Source organism: Microcebus murinus, chromosome 10 (assembly GCF_040939455.1).
Source record: "Microcebus murinus isolate Inina chromosome 10, M.murinus_Inina_mat1.0, whole genome shotgun sequence".
NCBI lineage: Eukaryota > Metazoa > Chordata > Mammalia > Primates > Cheirogaleidae > Microcebus > Microcebus murinus.
This window is the reverse complement of record NC_134113.1, coordinates 50105662-50124177: the sequence shown is the minus strand read 5'-3', so window position 1 is coordinate 50124177 and position 18516 is coordinate 50105662. Positions and strand designations below refer to the sequence as shown.

Below are 18516 nucleotides of genomic sequence, written 5' to 3'. Positions count from 1 at the left end.
GTGGGTTGGGGCTCAGAAGACCCAGGTTGTATTCTGAGCCCTGCCACTGACTGATTTTATGACTTCAGGCAAGTTATAGAACCTCCTTTGGCTTCAGCTGTAAAACTCAAGATGTGAAAAAATGATCCTAAATGTTCCTCTTGCTCTAAAATTCCATGGTTTTATGATATAAATGAACTTAGTCTGTCTAAAAATAGCTCTTCTTCATTTTTTATTTTAGGCATGAGTTTAAAATGAACACTGAATTATAGAGGACTGTTGTACTAGTTTCCATGATTTCTCATTGCGTACATTTTTTTGGTAACTTGTTCCTTAGCTTTATCATTATATTTTTAAAAGTTCACAGAAATTCCCAAATGCTTCTCAAATACTTCATATCCATGACATTATCCATTAAAAGTAGTTACAAAGGATTGGTCCATCTGATCAGGTGAAAGGATATTTGAGATGAATGTGTGTCACTACAGCTTGCATTTAGCAACACCTGTATGATTCTGACCTGAAGTATAGCCATACTCCATGTTTGGGGGCCTAATGATATGGCTGAACATGTCAGCCTTCAACATTGCACTTTTTTATGACGTGCAAGTGGGACAATGACAAGTAGCGACTGCTACACAGGACTTTCATGGCCAACCATGATACACATACAAAAATACAAGTGAGAAATATGGCTGGAATATCTTTTCAAAGTTATGATCAGACACTAATGATAGGGAAAAAACACACTCATCAGAAAAATACAAATTCAAAAGAATTATATCTAGTCACCTCAGTATGGCTTTGAAAAATTACTGCCCATGTGCAATAGTATAGAATTTATATCTTTCCAGTTTTTTAATCATGTTCAAGCTCTTTTAAAAAAAATACCTCAGGGACTGAAACGTTTTACTTTAAATTGGGATAAAACGTGAATGTCTCTATTTTCCACTTACTTAACCAAATCTTATAATTCCTTCAAGCTCTACATTCTTCTCACATTATACATAAAGACTCAAATGATCTCTTCTGCTCGCAATAATCCTTCACAGAACTTACTGCCTGTTTCAAAATTGTGATCTATATCATATGCTAACCAGACTATTAGCTCCATTTTCAAGTGGATGTGTTTGTCACTCCAGTACCCATGATTGAATCCTAAAAGTTTTTGTCTGATAGCCCCAATGCTTCCAGCTCACTTATTATCTTCCGCCAAATTTCCCTGATACCATGGGCTATCTGCCAGGATCTCCTGCAAACTGCCCCTTTGGCTGGATTCCTTCATGTTGCATGGACGTGACTCATTGTGGCTGAGTCTTTCGACTATTTGGAGATCAGTTGCCGGACTGCTAATAGTAGAATGGGCTTCCCCTCTGTGATTCTCCTTGAACAGTCTGCCCCCAACAGGACCAGCAGTGATAAAGGAAGGGCAAAATGGTGACAATAAATAAAGTTGAAATTTAACCCTGTAGGCACATACCATGAAGGGAGGAGGCACGTATGATTAATCCAGGTTTCAAGTACATTGTAAGGCCTTTACTCCATGTCACTACTTGGGATTTATAACAGAAGTCACCATTAATGTGTTTTGAAATAGGAATGTGACCTTTAGGTAAGAAAAACGAAGATGTAAAATAAGTGCAAAAAGGGGTTTAAAATACTTTGAAGGAGTTATATAAAATATTCCCAAAGCTCAAGAACATGTTAAGTCTAATTGACAGACATTTAAGCAAACTCTTCTTTCTAAATAGCCTGTAAGCAAAGCCAGTTGGAATAACTTACCCTGAAAATATACTTCAACTTGTCAAAACATATGACCATTTAATTAAAATAGAAAACTATTTTAGTGCTTGTTACTCTGCTCTATGTTCTAAAATGATTGAATCCACTTTCTACAACTGTGAACTCAAAAAAGTACCCAACTAAAGTCAAGTCAAGGGGGTTTTAAAATAAAGTGTACCAAGAGTTATAATGTCTATATTTTAACTAGTCAACCTACTTCTGAGAAACATGCACAAAACAGAAAACAAACATACTTTAAAACTGTTACATAGTGAAATGTTTGTAGACTGCAATTTTCATAATTATTTTTTCAGTGCATTAAGAATTGCTTTTCAGGAAATATCACTTCTCTCCAAGTGCCTTTTTACTATACCAAAGAGTGCTTTTTAACACTTAATGGTGCAGTTTATTCAGATTTTTATTTAGATATTTAATTACCATAAGATCATACTTCAGTGAAAATGACCTAATGTAATATTATTGATGGTTCATTCTCCTGCTGTTGATAAGCATTTTGCCTCTTGAAAAATCATCTGTTCTTTGGCTTTTGTGAAATAATGTTGTTATTTCCTTTATTTATTCTTTCATTCAGCAAATTATTTATGGCAAAATTGTAATGCACTAAACATGCTGTGGGAATGAAAAAACTGATAAAACATTTCTTGTCCTTAAGGAGCTTACACATTACAGGAGGTGTGTGTGAACTCAGGTAACAGATAGGTATGTAGATAAATTACAAGAAAGAGAAGTTTTGGAAAGATGTGTCAATAGTATGAGTATGTACCAAAACTTGATCCTTGCACCTTTCTTCTTTTTAAAAGCTTCTCCTCTAGATGGCTTCTCTCAATCAACATATGATTTTTTTAAGAGGCACAATGTTTATCAACAGCAGGAGAAAGAACCATCGATAACATTGCATTAGGTCATTTTCACTGAAGATCTTATAAAATGAGTATTTGCTGCACATAAATCTAAGATTACATATATATACATGTGCATATATATATGCATATATGGATACATATATTTATATATATCTTTGGAGAAATACAGGTATATTTCTGCTGGGTCTATCGCCTACATTCCAATTTTTTTTCCTTATTTTTTAAATTCCATTTTGTTTTTCATTGACAAATAATAATGATATATATTTATAGAGTATGATGTGATGTTATGATATAATACACATGTACATTAGAGAATGATTAAATCAAGCTAATTACCATACGTATCACATAACATACTTGTTCCTTTGTGGTTAGAGACTGAAAATATACTCTTTTGGCAATTCTGAAATATATAATAAATTGTTATTAACTATAATTGCCATGTTGTGCAATAGATCCCTAAAATGTATTCCAGCTGCCTCACTGAACTCTGTACCCTCTGGCCAACTTCTCCTCTCTCCCCTTCCCCATTTCCACATGTGGATGTCCTGCCTCAGGGCAGCTCCATTTGCCTAAACCCAGACTCCTCGCTTTTCTTTCTCAAACTACATATTTTCTCCCACTTCTTGGCTTTAGTCAATAGCTTCACCATTATTTCAATTTATTGCTTGAAATCTTGTAGCAGACCCTTTACTTAATAAACATTTAAATTTATGTATTATATTGCAGGGATCCTGTAAGGTGCTGTACAAGGCAACGAGTATATAAAAAACAAGACAAGACTCTCCTTTCAAAGAGCTCACAAAATGGCAAGGAAAACAACCACAGCTAATGATGCTACAATAGTCATCTTGAGGAACTCTCCCTTCACTCCAGCATATGCATAAACAAGTGCTGTTATTTCCGTTTTCAAATAATACGTTTCTTGTGTTTATTTCTGCTGTCACAACCCTAGTCAGGTCCTAAAGTGCCACATTTACCATGCAAATGCAACTCCTTCCTAGTATCCCTCCTTCTACATAATTTTTCAACCTTTGAAGTAAAATTTCTAAAATAACCATTAGTTTCTTGCACTTGTGGCTTAGAACTGTAATTGGCTCATCATTACCCTTAGGATAAAGTCCAAAGACTTCAGAGAGCTTTCTGAGCTCTTCTATAATGTGGCTTTCATCTACTTCTGCAACCTTTGACAGTGTTAAAACTCACAATGCAACCATGTTAGCATTCTCACTCACTGTTGAGTCTAGTTAACTTTTTGGTAGTATTTACTATGTGCCACGCACAGTTCTATGCAATTTTAAACCATAACCAACCCCATGAAGTAGATACTATTATTAGCCCAGCTTAATTAAGTAACTAATCTCAAAGTCACACAGCTAGTGAGAGCCAGAGCCAGAATTTGAACATTGAAAGCCTGATTCCAGAGTCAATACACTTAACCACCTTGCTTTAAAATCCAGATGACAGCTAGGTAACTAAGAATAGTTGGCTTGGGGCTTTGCTAATTGCAAAGCTTGGGGAAGTACACAGTGTTTTTATAGATACCTATAAATTCATAGAAATAGAAAGATGCCTTCTTATAGCTTCCTTTGCCTTTTGGGCACTTAACCAATGCTGTCATGGTGCTAAACTACATTGATCCAGCTATAAAATTCAACAGTTTTTCAATCTTCCTCAACACCGATCCTCTAGAGTCAAGTTATGTAAAGCATCCACAAGAGATGAAGAATAGTTGCAACTTCACAATGGATGTAACTCCATCAGTCTGAGGTCATCACCACTGCCTAATCTTGCCCTTCACCCCAGGCCCCCCTCCCCATTCACACTGGAGGATTTTACTGGCTCCTCAGGTTATCCTCACCTATATCCATCTTTCTGGCTCCTCATACTTCTTTTCCTTTTCCCCCTTTCCTTCCCCCTCCTTCCCCTCCTTTTTCTCTCTCTCCTCTTTTATTTTCTCCCTTCCTGTTTCATAAAAAAAAAACAAAAAAAACAACACAGAATGTTCTTTCTCTTATGAAAACAAACTTCCTCTCTTCTAATGCCTCCAGATCCTGGAAGGGTGGATTTAGAAAGTGACAATGGTAAGGATGTCCACATTCCACTTGAAGAATTCTTCTAAACAAAAGCAGTCTTTCTAAAATTTCTCCACTTTTCTACTCCTATTTCTCTTATTAAATTATAAATTCCTCTATGCAACTACAAACTCTTGTGGACTGTCATTGATCTTGAACTCCTTTTCCACTGTGCTTTGTCCTGAGTGCTCCTGATGTGTGCAAGGAATGAACCGATATATGTTTCCTGAACTTAATGGAACAAACCTGAATTTTTACCTTGATGATTATAATTCTACCCACAGCTGGAAAGATGTGCTTATTCATTGTTCCATGTTTTCAAAGTCTAGCAGCCTGTCTGTTCTCATCTGTTCCTTGAAGCTTTCTCCTTCTATTCTCCTCTACATTGATCTCTCTCTTCTGTGAACTCCTATGACTCTCTTTTGTCCTTTGCTTACTGTACAACACATATTTTTAACTTTTATATGTCTTAGATATATATGTCTTTTCCTTAATATAACAGAGAAGGTAGGTGGGTGGTACATACTCTAATCAATACTTATTCAATGAAACAAAGGGATATATATATATATATATATATATATATATACATATATATGTATATACATCAAATGACATAATTATAAATATCAAACAGAATTTGAGATAAAATTTTCCTCAGAAGGAAGTTTTCTTTACAATTTGCTTCCCACGCCCTGTAGGATGTGTGATGTATGTGAGCCATGGCACACTTTGCTGGCATCTTAGTCCTAGAGACTTTACTAAAACCACAGAAAAATGTGATACAACAAATAGTTTAAACAATACATGTTGAAAAATCCTATCTCATGAATATTCATAAAAATGAAGAATACTTTCTCTAAAATTATGCAGAATTGGCCTACTAATTTTGTTAACAATAAAATCTTCATAGAAACAGTACCAAATTCTGATGGTTTCTTTTTTTTTTTATTTTTAACCAAACATTACAATATCTTTCTAGAGTGCAACTGGAATTTTCCTACCATTAGAAAAGCCTAGGGCCAACTGCTTTTAAATCACTTAAATAATTCTAACAAGAATAGGCTTTTTAGTGAAACTACTTCCGTTTCTATTAATTTTGCTATTTCTTTAATTGTGAAATTAAATATGTGAATATGGGACAGATTAGACCACAGTTTAGTTGGTTATAGACTTGTTAGAACGTTTGTACTATATAATTTCAAATGTCTTGACTACACATGATTTCTGAGGCTATATTTACTTAAATTAACTCTTATCACATGCGCTAATTCAGAGCATCCACATGATGCTCACAAAGTGGGACACTGTTGGCCCGAGACTCAGTGCTGAATTGGCACTTCTTTATCCTCAGCAAGCAGTTATTACCCTGGGCCTGCTACTGCCCGTGCAAGGCAGTTCACTAGGGAAGCTCCAGGGCCATGTAGAGTTGTCAGGAAAAACTGACTGTGCTGATTTGCAGTTCAGGTAAAGAATGCTACAGGAGAATTCTACCACTGAACCACCAATGGTGGTGGTTCAGAACCACCAAAGTCTAAGAAACGACAGCGAGATAGCACCGCTTATATTATCTTGGATTGAGTTTAAGGCCATTATCCAAAGTGAGGTGACACAAATCAGAATAATGGGCTCCACATACACTCACCATCAAATTGGTACTGACTGATTGACACTATGGTGCTCAAAGAGTGGTGGTGTTCACCAGGGATTCGGGGGTTGGAGGGTAGTCCCACATCTGAGGGATGTGGTGAACACTGTGGAGGGGAAGGGCATACTTCTAACCCTTGCTAGGGAGAGACAAAGATATAAAATGTAACCAAAATTTTAAGAAAAAAACCAAATATTTGTCGGTGTGGGGCGGGTGGGAGTGGGGAGGAGGGGATGGGTATATACATACATAGTGAGTGTGATGCACACCGTCTGGGGGATGGACATGCTTGAAGCTCTGACTCAAGGGGGGAGGGGAGACAAGGGCAATGTATGTAACCTTGATGTTTATACCCCCATAATATGCTGAAATAATAATTAAAAAAAAGAATGCTACAGGAGTCCCGAGGAGGAAATTGTCACTTGGTTTTAATGAAGGAATAATTGAAATGGTCTTCAATCGTAGGATCTAGATGAGTAGAGTAGGAAAGACCCAAATTGAAGAGGGACAAGAGGATCTCTGACATCCTGAGAATATGTATGCTGTGGGCAAGGGCCAAGCAGAAAGCCCTTTGGTTGGGCAAGGACGGGGCCAGGGCCAGACCATGGAGGGCACTCAGAGAGCTCTTGGAGGAGTCACTGATAATATTTGGGGCTGAGAAGTGATGTGTACAACATGGCACTTCTGATTGGAAGGCTATGAGGGCGAGCCGCAGAGGGCATATGGTACAAGGGACGTCTAGAGGCGGAAGATTCCATAGAATATTATTTTACCATAGTACAGTGGAGAGTCAGGACAGAAATGGTGGTAAAGAAAGGAGAAGGAAGGATTAGGATACAAGAAGCACAGAGAAAGATGAATCCATAGGCCTGGCTGGTTGACTTAGTGTTAAGGGAGAGTGAAAAGAAGGAGTTAAGAAATCTATATTTGGGGTCTCATTTTTGACTCCTCTTTATATTAGATACCTAGTAATTTGGCTTTTGAGGCCCAACATCTACCCTCTTTTTGTGGGGACTGCCCCACCCGCACAGCCTCCCACACTGAGCTGGTCAGTTCAGTGATGGGCACAGGTCAATCCGGTCCTTGCTATCCCTTCCCAGGGAATGTGGAATCAGGCCTGACAGGTGCTCACCCTCTGAGGTGTTGGCAGTGGCCATTTTCTTCCATATGGACTGGAAAACTGAAAAGGCTGCTTTTCAAGAAGGAAGGAAGGAAGAAAGGAAGGAAGGAAGGAAGGAAGGAAGGAAGGAAGGAAGGAAGGAAGGAAGGAAGGAAGGAAGGAAGGAAGGAGGGAAGGAGGGAAGGAGGGAAGGAGGGAAGGAGGGAAGGAGGGAAGGAGGGAAGGAGGGAAGGAGGGAAGGAGGGAAGGAGGGAAGGAGGGAAGGAGGGAAGGAGGGAAGGGAGGAAGGGAGGGAGGGAGGAAGGGAGGGAGGGGAAAGAAAGGAAAGAAAGGAAGGCAGGGAAGGCAGGAAAGAAAGGAAGGGAGGAAAAAAGGAAGGAAGGAAGGAAAGAAGGAAGGAAGGAAGGAAGGAAGGAAGGAAGAAAGAAAGAAAGAAAGAAATGTGAAAAGAAAAAGATGACAGATGGAGAATGAAGACTAGGTCTGAATTCTTTGTTACATTTTGGTCCCTGCTCTCATGTGTCCCTAGGTGCAACTGTATCCCTCCTCTTCAATTGGGTAGGACATCGCTATAATGCAATAATACATCTCCCCTTTGATTAAATTAGCTTGGCAGAATTATTGTGACTTGTAGCCAAAGTGATCCAGACTGATATATTCCCCAGCATAAACTTCCCATCTTCAGTCAATTGGTGCTGTAGCTACTCTCTGAGCATTTCACCACTTTACTGACACTTTACTTTTTTATGCCATTTTTTTCATCTAGAACGTCTTTCCCTCTCCAGTTCTGCTGACTCTGCCTGTATAAATCATGACTCTCCCTTCCTTTCTTCCATCTGTCTTTATTAAGTACTTTTTGAGGGAATCCATAATATCTGTAAATTACAATGTTATATTTTCCCACTTGAAGTCCCTGATTCTTGTGAACTTACTGGAAGAATTCTTAAAACTTATATAAATAGGGTGGAAGGCAGAGGATGGTAATGGGCAATCTGGAGGTTTATGCTCTCACATATATAAATTTAAGCAAATTCAGAGACAATAGTCTGCTTGGCTACTATCACCTTTGACTTTAAGATGGGTTCAGAGAATTACCAATAGGCTACTTGGCCAAAGTGGACATTTGACATTAGGAACTATATTATTAGGAGATGGAAGAAGATAAAAATGGCCTTTACACAAGCAATTCATGATACATTATTGCACAAGTGCTAAGAATTCAATTTCGTAGCTATTCAGAGGAGGCCCTACATCTAGTGAGAGGCAGATCTAAAACTGGCCCATGGGACTCAACCTGGGCTCAAAATCCAAGTCTTTCCCCATTGTGCAAAACTATCTCCCAGGAAATGAAAAAGAAATGCATCAATTTTTAAATGAGATGAACTATTCACTCTTATGCCTTCATATAACTTTTAAAAACTATAATGTATTTTAAAATATCATCCATTAAAACAGTAATACATTCTAAGAACCATCTTAAACCTAATGCCCAGGATATATTATTAAGCAAATTAAAAAAAATGAATAAACTACTATTATCTTTTGAGACAACGCAGAATATCTCCCATGAAGGCCTCTCTTTGCCTCCAGAAATGAGAAAAGCAATCTGCTATCCCGTGAAATCTCACATAAATTCAGGATACAATAGAGTTTCCTTTCCCTTCAGCAATGGTAGCCTTTGTTCTGGTGACTTATAATACCTCAGGAGGAGAAAAACCAAAATTGCCTTCCAAAAGCAATAAGAAAGTGTCTAGCAAATGGATGGACATTTAATGAGCAAGATAAAGTGCCAAGAAATAGCTAATGTCTCTTTCTGCCCCATTCAGAGGCATATTCCGAAAACCCCAAATGTTCACACCAGAAGATTACATGAATAACACTGGTTAGCATGATGCTATTGTGCAAAAAATCTGTTGCTAAGCAGGGCAGAAATATTGTTTACATGAAAATGGATTGATCTCTGGTGAATACTGAAAGAAAGTGATAATTTCCATAACCAGAAAGGCATTTTTACATCACTCCATTTCAACTGCTATAAAACCCTGAGTTGCTTTGACAATTGCTTTTCCCTGCCTTGCTGGCTTTATATCATCCTCATGTCTGCAGCTTTCCATTTACTAAATCACAGGGTTTTTTTGTTTTGTTTTGTTTTTGTGTCCCCCCCACCCCCCACCCCAAGCCTTGGCAGAAAATACCAACATGCTGTATATTTTCTGGGGGCCCACCTTGCAATGTTCATAAAATAAATTTTTTGTTTTTGTTTTTTTTTTGTTTTTTTTTTTTGAGACAGAGTCTCGCTTTCTTGCCTAGGCTAGAGTGAGTGCCGTGGCGTCAGCCTAGCTCACAGCAACCTCAAACTCCTGGGCTCAAGCGATCCTGCTGCCTCAGCCTCCCGAGTAGCTGGGACTACAGGCATGCGCCACCATGCCCGGCTGATTTTTATATTATATATATTAGTTGGCCAATTAATTTCTTTCTATTTTTATGGTAGAGACGGGGTCTCGCTCAGGCTGGTTTTGAACTCCTGACCTTGAGCAATCCGCCCGCCTCGGCCTCCCAGAGTGCTAGGATTACAGGCGTGAGCCACCGCGCCCGGCCATAAAATAAATTTTTGATGTATCTCTCATAAAAGTCCATTTGGCTTTCCCTCCCAGTATAATTGCTATAAATATTAACAGAGAAGGCCCCATTAATAGCAATTGTAAACTGTGCACTTCTCTAGCTTTATGGAGACTGTTGCTGTACAGCGTTTGCTATACAGAACAGAACATACAACAGCTTCAGTGAGAGGAGGGAAATACAAAGACACTTACCTGCATCACAATAAGGAGGTCAAAGACCAAGATGAAAGAAGCGAGGAATGCTCTGGAAACTTCATCACTGGGCAGAAATCCCCTGTTCAATTTGTCCCAGCTGATCCAGTCAGTTGTAATGACAAGTACAACCACAGAAGTCAGAGTGAAAAGAACCGTCCTGCAAGGAGGAATAAGACACTCACTGAAGAACACTGGGCACAATAATAAACACACTGGAGAGCGCATGTTATCTGTGCTATATTAAATGTCTGCTATTTGCCAAATACCTACCCTAAGGTATATTCACCAAAAGGAAGATGAAAAAAAGAAATAAATTAAGTGCTTTTCTTTCAAAAGCAATTAGAAAAAGTCTCTTCCAAGATTTTCCCTAAAGAACATTAAGATAATGATTATGGAACAAATATTTAACAACAAAAATATTACAAATGACCTTGGCTAGTGTAATAAGTGTCCCAAAGAAAACATTGGTGTGTAGCTCTAATTACATGTACATTGTTTACTGAAGGTAGTGGGCATGCATATGTAAGAGCATAAGGCGGATGGTGAATAGTTAAGTAAGTCTTTGGATTCCAAAGAGGCATAGTTAGACCACACTCTTCACCATCCTCATGGCATGACAAGCTCCATAAAGGAAGCACCTCTAAATGCCAATAATGTAGTCTGTTCTTAACAGCACACATATTGCAGATGGCTCGTTGCCTACTGACCTCTCTCCATGTCAGTTTATCCATTACCTGTTATAAGATACTAGGAGGCTGAGGTTTTCCCTTATAAATCTTTGTAGCTCACATAAAATCTTGCATACTTATATGCAAATATAGTTCAGTTAAATTTTGTTGAAATTAAGGTTTTTTATAAAAATAAAAAATACTTAAATTAGTCTTTAATGTTGACATTTAAAGTAGATTGGAAATGTGGGTAGCAGAAATTTAATCTGCCAGAAAATTGTCCATAATGTAGTTCAGCCTCTGCTTTCAGGGCTATATTGGTATCTGGATATTGTTTTGAATTTTAAAAATAAAAAAACACACAATTACTTTGAAATAAATTTAATCAGAAAAAAAGAAACATAAGAAAAGAAGAAAATAAAGGAAAACAGAAGAAAAAATACAGAAGAAAAAATATGGTGAAATAACACCATAGAAGAACACTTACACTTTTTGGCAATTAACAAACTGTTTTTAGCCTCTAATGTCTTATAATAAATGGCACCCATAAAAGAATGATATGAATCATCCTAGATGTCTCTTTTCATTGTACAATGTATAAGCTTCTAAACCAAAATTTTGGGTTTCCTATTTACAACTTATTTGGAGCAAGTTATACTTTGATATAATGACTAGAATGAAATCCTCCTCATATTTTTTTCTCCCCACGGATAGAAAAAACACATTATTTTTTTAAATTTTGGAAAATAAACATTTCTATTAAAACTCATTTATTTTACTAAAATTACAAATTCTCAAAGGAATTGACTCATTAACTCCAAAATATTGCATAAAGTACACATTGCCTCCTGCTATTGTTTAGAATACCTTTCAACATAGAAATTAAAATGAATTAAGTAAGTAGGATAAATCCTAATTATTACAGTTCAACAGATAGAAATTGCAAACATTATATAATCAAACGCAAGCACAGTGGAATTTAAAGAAAATTTTCTCCAGATTAGGTCAATTTGTTTTTGGTTTTTTGAGTTTGAGAAACTTTAATTAAATCTGAATGTAATTACCACAATTTCTTTTTTCAATAAGGAAATATAACAATCTCCATGAAAAATAGATCAATATTAATTCTTCTTCAAAGTTCCTTTTGGTAATAAGGGCATTTCTTATCATGTTTGGCTTTTCAAATGTGTTTCCTGCAAGGATGCTATGAATACATACACTTCCACAGTCACACCTATGTGGCTCAACAGGTTAATAAATAGTTGGGGTCCCAGTTCCGTCAAGTTCACCTGTATTTGCCTCCCCAGCCTCCTTCACAGAACCTTCCTGTCATCCAGCACTGCATGGTTAAGCTCTGGTGAAGCAAGGGTACTCTAGCACCTAGCCCCAGTTCTGTGGTCATTGTCTATTCTACTTATCGGAGCCTGTGGTCTACAGGTTAATATTTTTAATATCATTACTGCATTTTCACCTGGAAACACCTTCAGTGAGGAGAGTTGATTGCATAGGAGTTAATACTCTCATGTTATTTCACTGTTCTAAATATATAAACTTATACCATAAAATTAAATACTCATTCAGGGGCACATTTTTAGGTGTAAAAGTCTAGGAGTTTGGAATAGGTATCTGCTGATCAATTAGGAATCTCTTCTATAACATTTATAAAGGAGCTATTCTAGTAGTAACACCAATAAGATAGCATAATAGGAGGTCCTCCACTCATATCTTCAGATAGCAATAAGAATTTGGTTCCATTGACAAAAGTGGCTTTGTGGGAGCTTCGGGATTCAGGTAGGAGGATGCAAAACCCAGGAGGATCTGAAGACTGTGCAAGGCTGTTTTGAGAGGACAAGCCTGTACTCATTTGGAAGGCTTGTAAACTGGGGTCCTGGACCCAGAAACTGCCTCATCCCCCATGAACTTGGCTACAACCCCATTTGGCCTTGATCCTGCCACTGGAACCATCCACCAAAAGACCTGGGAGGAGTCATGCCTACCCACACCTTGTGTGACAGGACAGCAGGTCTCAGTTTCAACTGTGGACCCTGTAGTTTGGCTCCAGCCCTTCTCAGCTGTGGTTTGAGAACATTCCTGCCCACACAGGGACCTGCCAAGAGATATGCTTGTTCATGCCCCAAACAGCAGACCCACCAACCTTGGTCTCACTGCAGATCCTGAAGAAGTCCTACGACCCAGCTCCAGTCCTATTCTGCCACAGTCAGGGACAGTCCTGTCTACTCAGGAGCCCAGCAAGAGGCACATCTCTCTGTGACCTTGGAGAGAGGCTTAACAACCTTGAACTAGCTGTGAACCCTGAAGAAGCCCTCTGACTCAGTTCCAGCTCTTCTCAGCCATGCTCCAGGACCAGTTCTGCCTGCCCAGGGACCCACCTAGTGACACACTGGGGGACCTCCCAAGAACCTAGAGTGAGAGACACCCACCAGTGTACCTAGTAACAGGCCTACTATCTGTAGACCCAACCTCAGACTCCGAAGCAGACCCTTGTCCCAGTGCCAGCTCTACTGCCCCAAATCCTGAATGCAGTATAATCCATCCTGGGACCAGACAGGATACGTATTTACTCTGCTCCTGGTAAGAGGAATTTCAATTGCAGACCTCACTGCAGACCCAGCAGCAGCTACATGACCCAGTTAAAACCCCAGTTGACTGTGATTCCAGAAGCAATCTATCAGTTTGGGAACCCAATGGAAGGTCTATTACCTGCCAAAACCAATATGTAAAGACTGCAAAAGGTTTTTATTCCTTCAAATGCAAAGACACAAACACAGAGCTATGCACATAACAAATAATCAGGCAAACAGGACACCAAAAAATGAAAGGAATAAGCTCCAGTAACAACTTCAAAGAAATGGAGGTCTATGCATTGCCTGACAAAGAATTCTAAATAATAATCTTAAAGAAGATCAATGAGAAAAAGAGGAAACAGACAACTAAATGCAATCAGAAAAAACAATACATGAATAAAATTATAAGTTTAATAGAAAAATAGAAACCATAAAGAGAGCCAAACAGAAATCCTGGATTGAATACAATAATAGAACTGAAAAATTCAAGAGAGAGCTTCAGTAGTGTAGTTGATCATGGCAAAGAAAGAATTAGCAAATTCAAACACAGGTCACTTGAAATTAGCCAATCAGAGGAATAACAAAAAGAATAAAAATGAGTGAAGAAAGCATTATAACCTATGGACACTATCAAGATAACAAATATACAAATTATGGATGACACAGGAGTAGAGAGAAAGAGAGAAACAGAAAGCTTATTAAAAGAAATAATGGCTGAGAGCTTCTCAAATATTGGGACAGATATGGACATTCAGATTCATGAAGCTTCAAGAATCTAAAGCATGATTCATCAAAAGAAGATTTTTCCAAGATGAATTACAATAGTACTCCTTTATCTATGGTTTCACTTTCCATGGCTTCAGTTACCTACAGTCAACTGTGGTTCTAAAATATTAAATGGAAAATTCCAGAAATAAACAATTTATGTTTTAAATTGTGTTCTAATCTGAGTAGAATAATAAAATCCCATGTAGTCCTACTCCACCCTGCTCAGGATGTGAATTATCCCTTTTTTCAGCATTTCCATACTGTATATGTTACCCACTAGTTGGTCACTTAGTAGCCATCTCAGTTATCAGATCTATTGTCACAGTAGTGCAGGTTGTGTTTAAGTGACTTTTATTTTACTTAATAATGGCCCCAAACATAAGAGTAGTGATACTGGCAATTTGGATATGCCAAATAGAAACCATAAAGTGCTATCTTTTAAAGAAAAAGATGAAGGTTCTTAATATGAAAAGAAAATCAGGCCAAGCATGGTGGCACATAACTGTAATACTAGCACTTTGGGAGGCCAAGAGAGGAGAATTGCTTGAGGCCAGGAGTTCAAGACTAGCCTGAGCAAGAGCACAACCCCAACTCTACAAAAAGTTAAAGAAATTAGCTGAGCATTTAAGAAGATTGAAATCATTCCAAGGATCTTTTCTAACCACAATGACATGAAACTAGAAATCAAAAATGGGAGAAATTTTGGAAAATTCACTACTGTATGAAAAATAAACAGCATACTGCTAAACAACCAATAGATCAAAGAAAAAATCAAAGGGGAAATGCAAAAATATCTTGAGACAAACAAAAATGGAAATACAACATACAAAAATTGATTTGATGCAGCAAGCATAGTTCTAAGAGGGCATTCTGTAACAATAACTGCATACTTTAAGAAAAAAGAAAGATCTCAAATAAACAATAATCATGTATTACATCTTTTTTTTATTTCAGCATATTATGGGGGTATAAATTTTAAGGTTTCAAATAATGCCCTTGCCTCCCCTCCCCCTACAAGTCTGAGCTTCAAGCGTTAGCATCTCCCAGACAGTGGACGTCTCACTCATTATGTATGTATATACCCACCCCCCCTTCCCCCATGTTGTACATCTTAACCATAAACAGTTTTTATTTGTCAATAATTTCTCAATAAAGCTGGAAAAAAGGAGTCATTCATATTTATGCTAATAACCTCATTTTGAATAAATTAATTAAAATTAATCATAAAACTTTTTGTTATAATTTGGTAAGTACCTTGGTAATTAGAACTTATCATAACAGTTTTTATGTGAGAGTATCCTGAGACAATATCAGCACCGATTCACCTCTTGGAATTACTTTGACACATTTAATTTACCCAATATATAATACTCTTTCTAAGAGCTCTTCATAAGTGTTTTCCCGGCTGTATTATGTACTTCTGTTTTGAGGATGGGTATGGCTACAGATCTCAGGAAAAAGTTACGAGTAATATTTTATGACTCCAAAGGGAAATTAAAGGAGGTATTCTGCCTGATATATTAATATTTAATTCTACAAAAGGAATAAAAATGGCAATCATTAAATATGAATGCATATGGCTCAGAGAAAAAGCTCCAAAAATAAAATCTCAAGAGAATGGATAAAAGAAAAGAAAAGAGGGACTGAAATACATTACTTGGTCATACCTTCTCCAAAATTATACTCAGCTATATAGATATAGCTGCAAAAGCAAATGCATTACATGCAGTTTGTTTTTCTGAGTCACTTCTTGTCCAATTGACAGACTTTACCATGCTATGACAATTCAGTCAAAACCACCAGTTTGAAATAGCCATGACTCAGGTTATATAAAAAACAGTCATTTTTATGTGAAAATGAGCAGGAAATAGTGATAATAGCCAATTACTATTACAGCCATATGGCACTTATAATATGCCAGGCACTGGTGTCAGCACTTTAGAAAAATTAACTCATGTAATGTTTACTACTATCTCAACATCCTCAACAATTGAGGGTGGCCTCAATTTGCAAGTGCAGAAACTGAGTCATAGAACGTTTAAATAAGCTAACCTAACTTATAATGCAGACTTTGCAAGTTATATAAAATATAAGGTAGAAGTGATACAAAATGGGCCAAGCCCAGGCCGACTCATGACGGTCTTTGTGATAGCCATTGCACTACACTGTAGCAAACACTTGAATATTACTTGAATATAGCTTGTAGCTAGGATTTCATTATTTTCATTTTTCACTATAATATGGGGAAATTATCATCCAGAAGTATGTAACATTGTAAAAGAAAGCTGACAGAGACTGACAAGGCTGACAGGGTACAATTGAAAGGAAGTTCTGTGACAGTGAAAATGGAACCTCATGGATGCTGGCCATCAATATACCATCCTTAGGCTTTTATTTAACCAATACGGTTGAAAAGATGTTTACACTGGACCATGCTTCTTGGGAAGTTCCAGCTTCTCTTTTTAAGTGGTATCCAATTAAACAATTATCTGGATTATTTTCCTTCCAGGCTGCAGCCAGCGCCAGCATGACACACTGCCTCATCAATTCCACTCTGTCTGGTTTCTGGCCACCAGTCAAATGGAAAGAACTCATACATAATTATCAGCTTGAGCGGTTAGTTTCTTCACTATCATGTTTTCAACTTCCCAGTCAGTTGTTTCCTTTCCCTCCATTGTTTCTAAAACCTCTTGGATTAATAGGAATTAGAATGTGAGACCAAGAAGGGTTAAAAGAGCTTTTCTAATCCTAACCTCTGGGATGGGCTCCTGGGAGTCATAGATTTATTGCTTAAAAAGTGTGCATTTATATGAGATGTTGGCTTTAAGGTGATGCTTCCATAGAGAGGAGGGCACCTGCTTGTGTCACACAGGCTGCCAGTGATGGAACTGATCAGAATTTAGATCTAACTGACACTGAGTAAAGATTCGCCCTGTAGGAGACCACTTTTTCTCTTGAGCTAAAAATCTGCAGAAAGTCTCAAAAATATAATATCATTTTGATCTCATCTGTTGGAAACATACTTATTTTAGAGCCTTTCAAAAATCTGTTATATATGATAATTAGAGATGGAGTAGCACATGTATATAAATTCAGATAATCCTCAAGACATGGTTTAATTCAGTCTTAACCACTCCTTCATCCTAACTTCTGGATTTTTAAAGTACTTTTACTTTAAGTATCTGAATTTGTTTATATCGTATTATTTCATTCATAACCACTTAAGATAGACTTACTGAGTAGTAGTAAGCCTAAAAGCAGACAGTAAATCATAAGAGAGAAGGATTGATATTTTGTTTGGGCAATTCATAAAATGTTGACTCATTTAGGGTTAACTACCATGTAATTTAATTTTAGTTAAACTAAGTAACAGGAATGTGCAGAATCACCTAACAAATATATATTGATTGCCAAATTTGCTAACAAAAATTTCTAAAAAGTAAGCATTTTTATCCTATCAAAAATAGCAATTTCATGAGATTCAACATAGTAAATATGATTTTATGTGTTTATATATTACTTATTCATGTTCTAAAATGTTTGTAATCTTTGATTCCAGTCATTAACAACATATTCTTTTATGTTCAAGTTGCACAATTATTATAAAATCTTAAAGAAAATAAAAATTACTTTTATTTCTTTCTATAATACTTATGTTAAAATGTTGGAACTCAACCAAACAAGTCAGATTATATTTCATATCTTTTCACAGAAAAATAAAAATCTGTGAATCCTATTAAAATTGAAACATTTAAGGTTACCACTATAATAAAAGAACACATGAACTGAGATAGCAAAAATTTAATTTTACAATTAAATTATGATATAATCTCATATTTCAGAGTGCTAAATATATCAAATAAAATGTGACATGATAATAGAATTTAAAATGATTTAATATCATAATTTCTAAATGATGTTATTTATGAGGAAAAAAATAAAATAAACAGGCAAAAGCAGAAGAATGCTTTCTTTCACTTTTCACTGTAAAACTGAGAGCCAGTTCAAACACTCAGTTCCCTTCTGAACACTAAGTACCAGCACACTGAAGTCACAGATGGTCATGAGAGAATGCCAACACTTTTCATTTTGCTTGTTTTAATTATCAATGTTGCCACTGCAACTCTGTAAGAAAAGCAATCACCATTTGTGTCTTCAAGCCAGTTCACCCTGAAATCTGTGAATTTA

General features: G+C 37.0%; 1 protein-coding gene across 3 annotated transcripts in view; it reads right to left on the bottom strand.

Moving 5' to 3' along the window:
* TMEM117 (transmembrane protein 117) overlaps positions 1–18516 on the bottom strand; it is a 464361-nt gene that overhangs the window by 63137 nt on the left and 382708 nt on the right. For all 3 annotated transcript variants that reach the window (XM_012746795.2, XM_012746727.2, XM_012747174.2), the window contains one exon: positions 10305–10464. In XM_012746795.2, coding sequence (XP_012602249.1) covers positions 10305–10464 — 160 coding nt within the window. The remainder of the gene's footprint in view (positions 1–10304; positions 10465–18516) is intronic.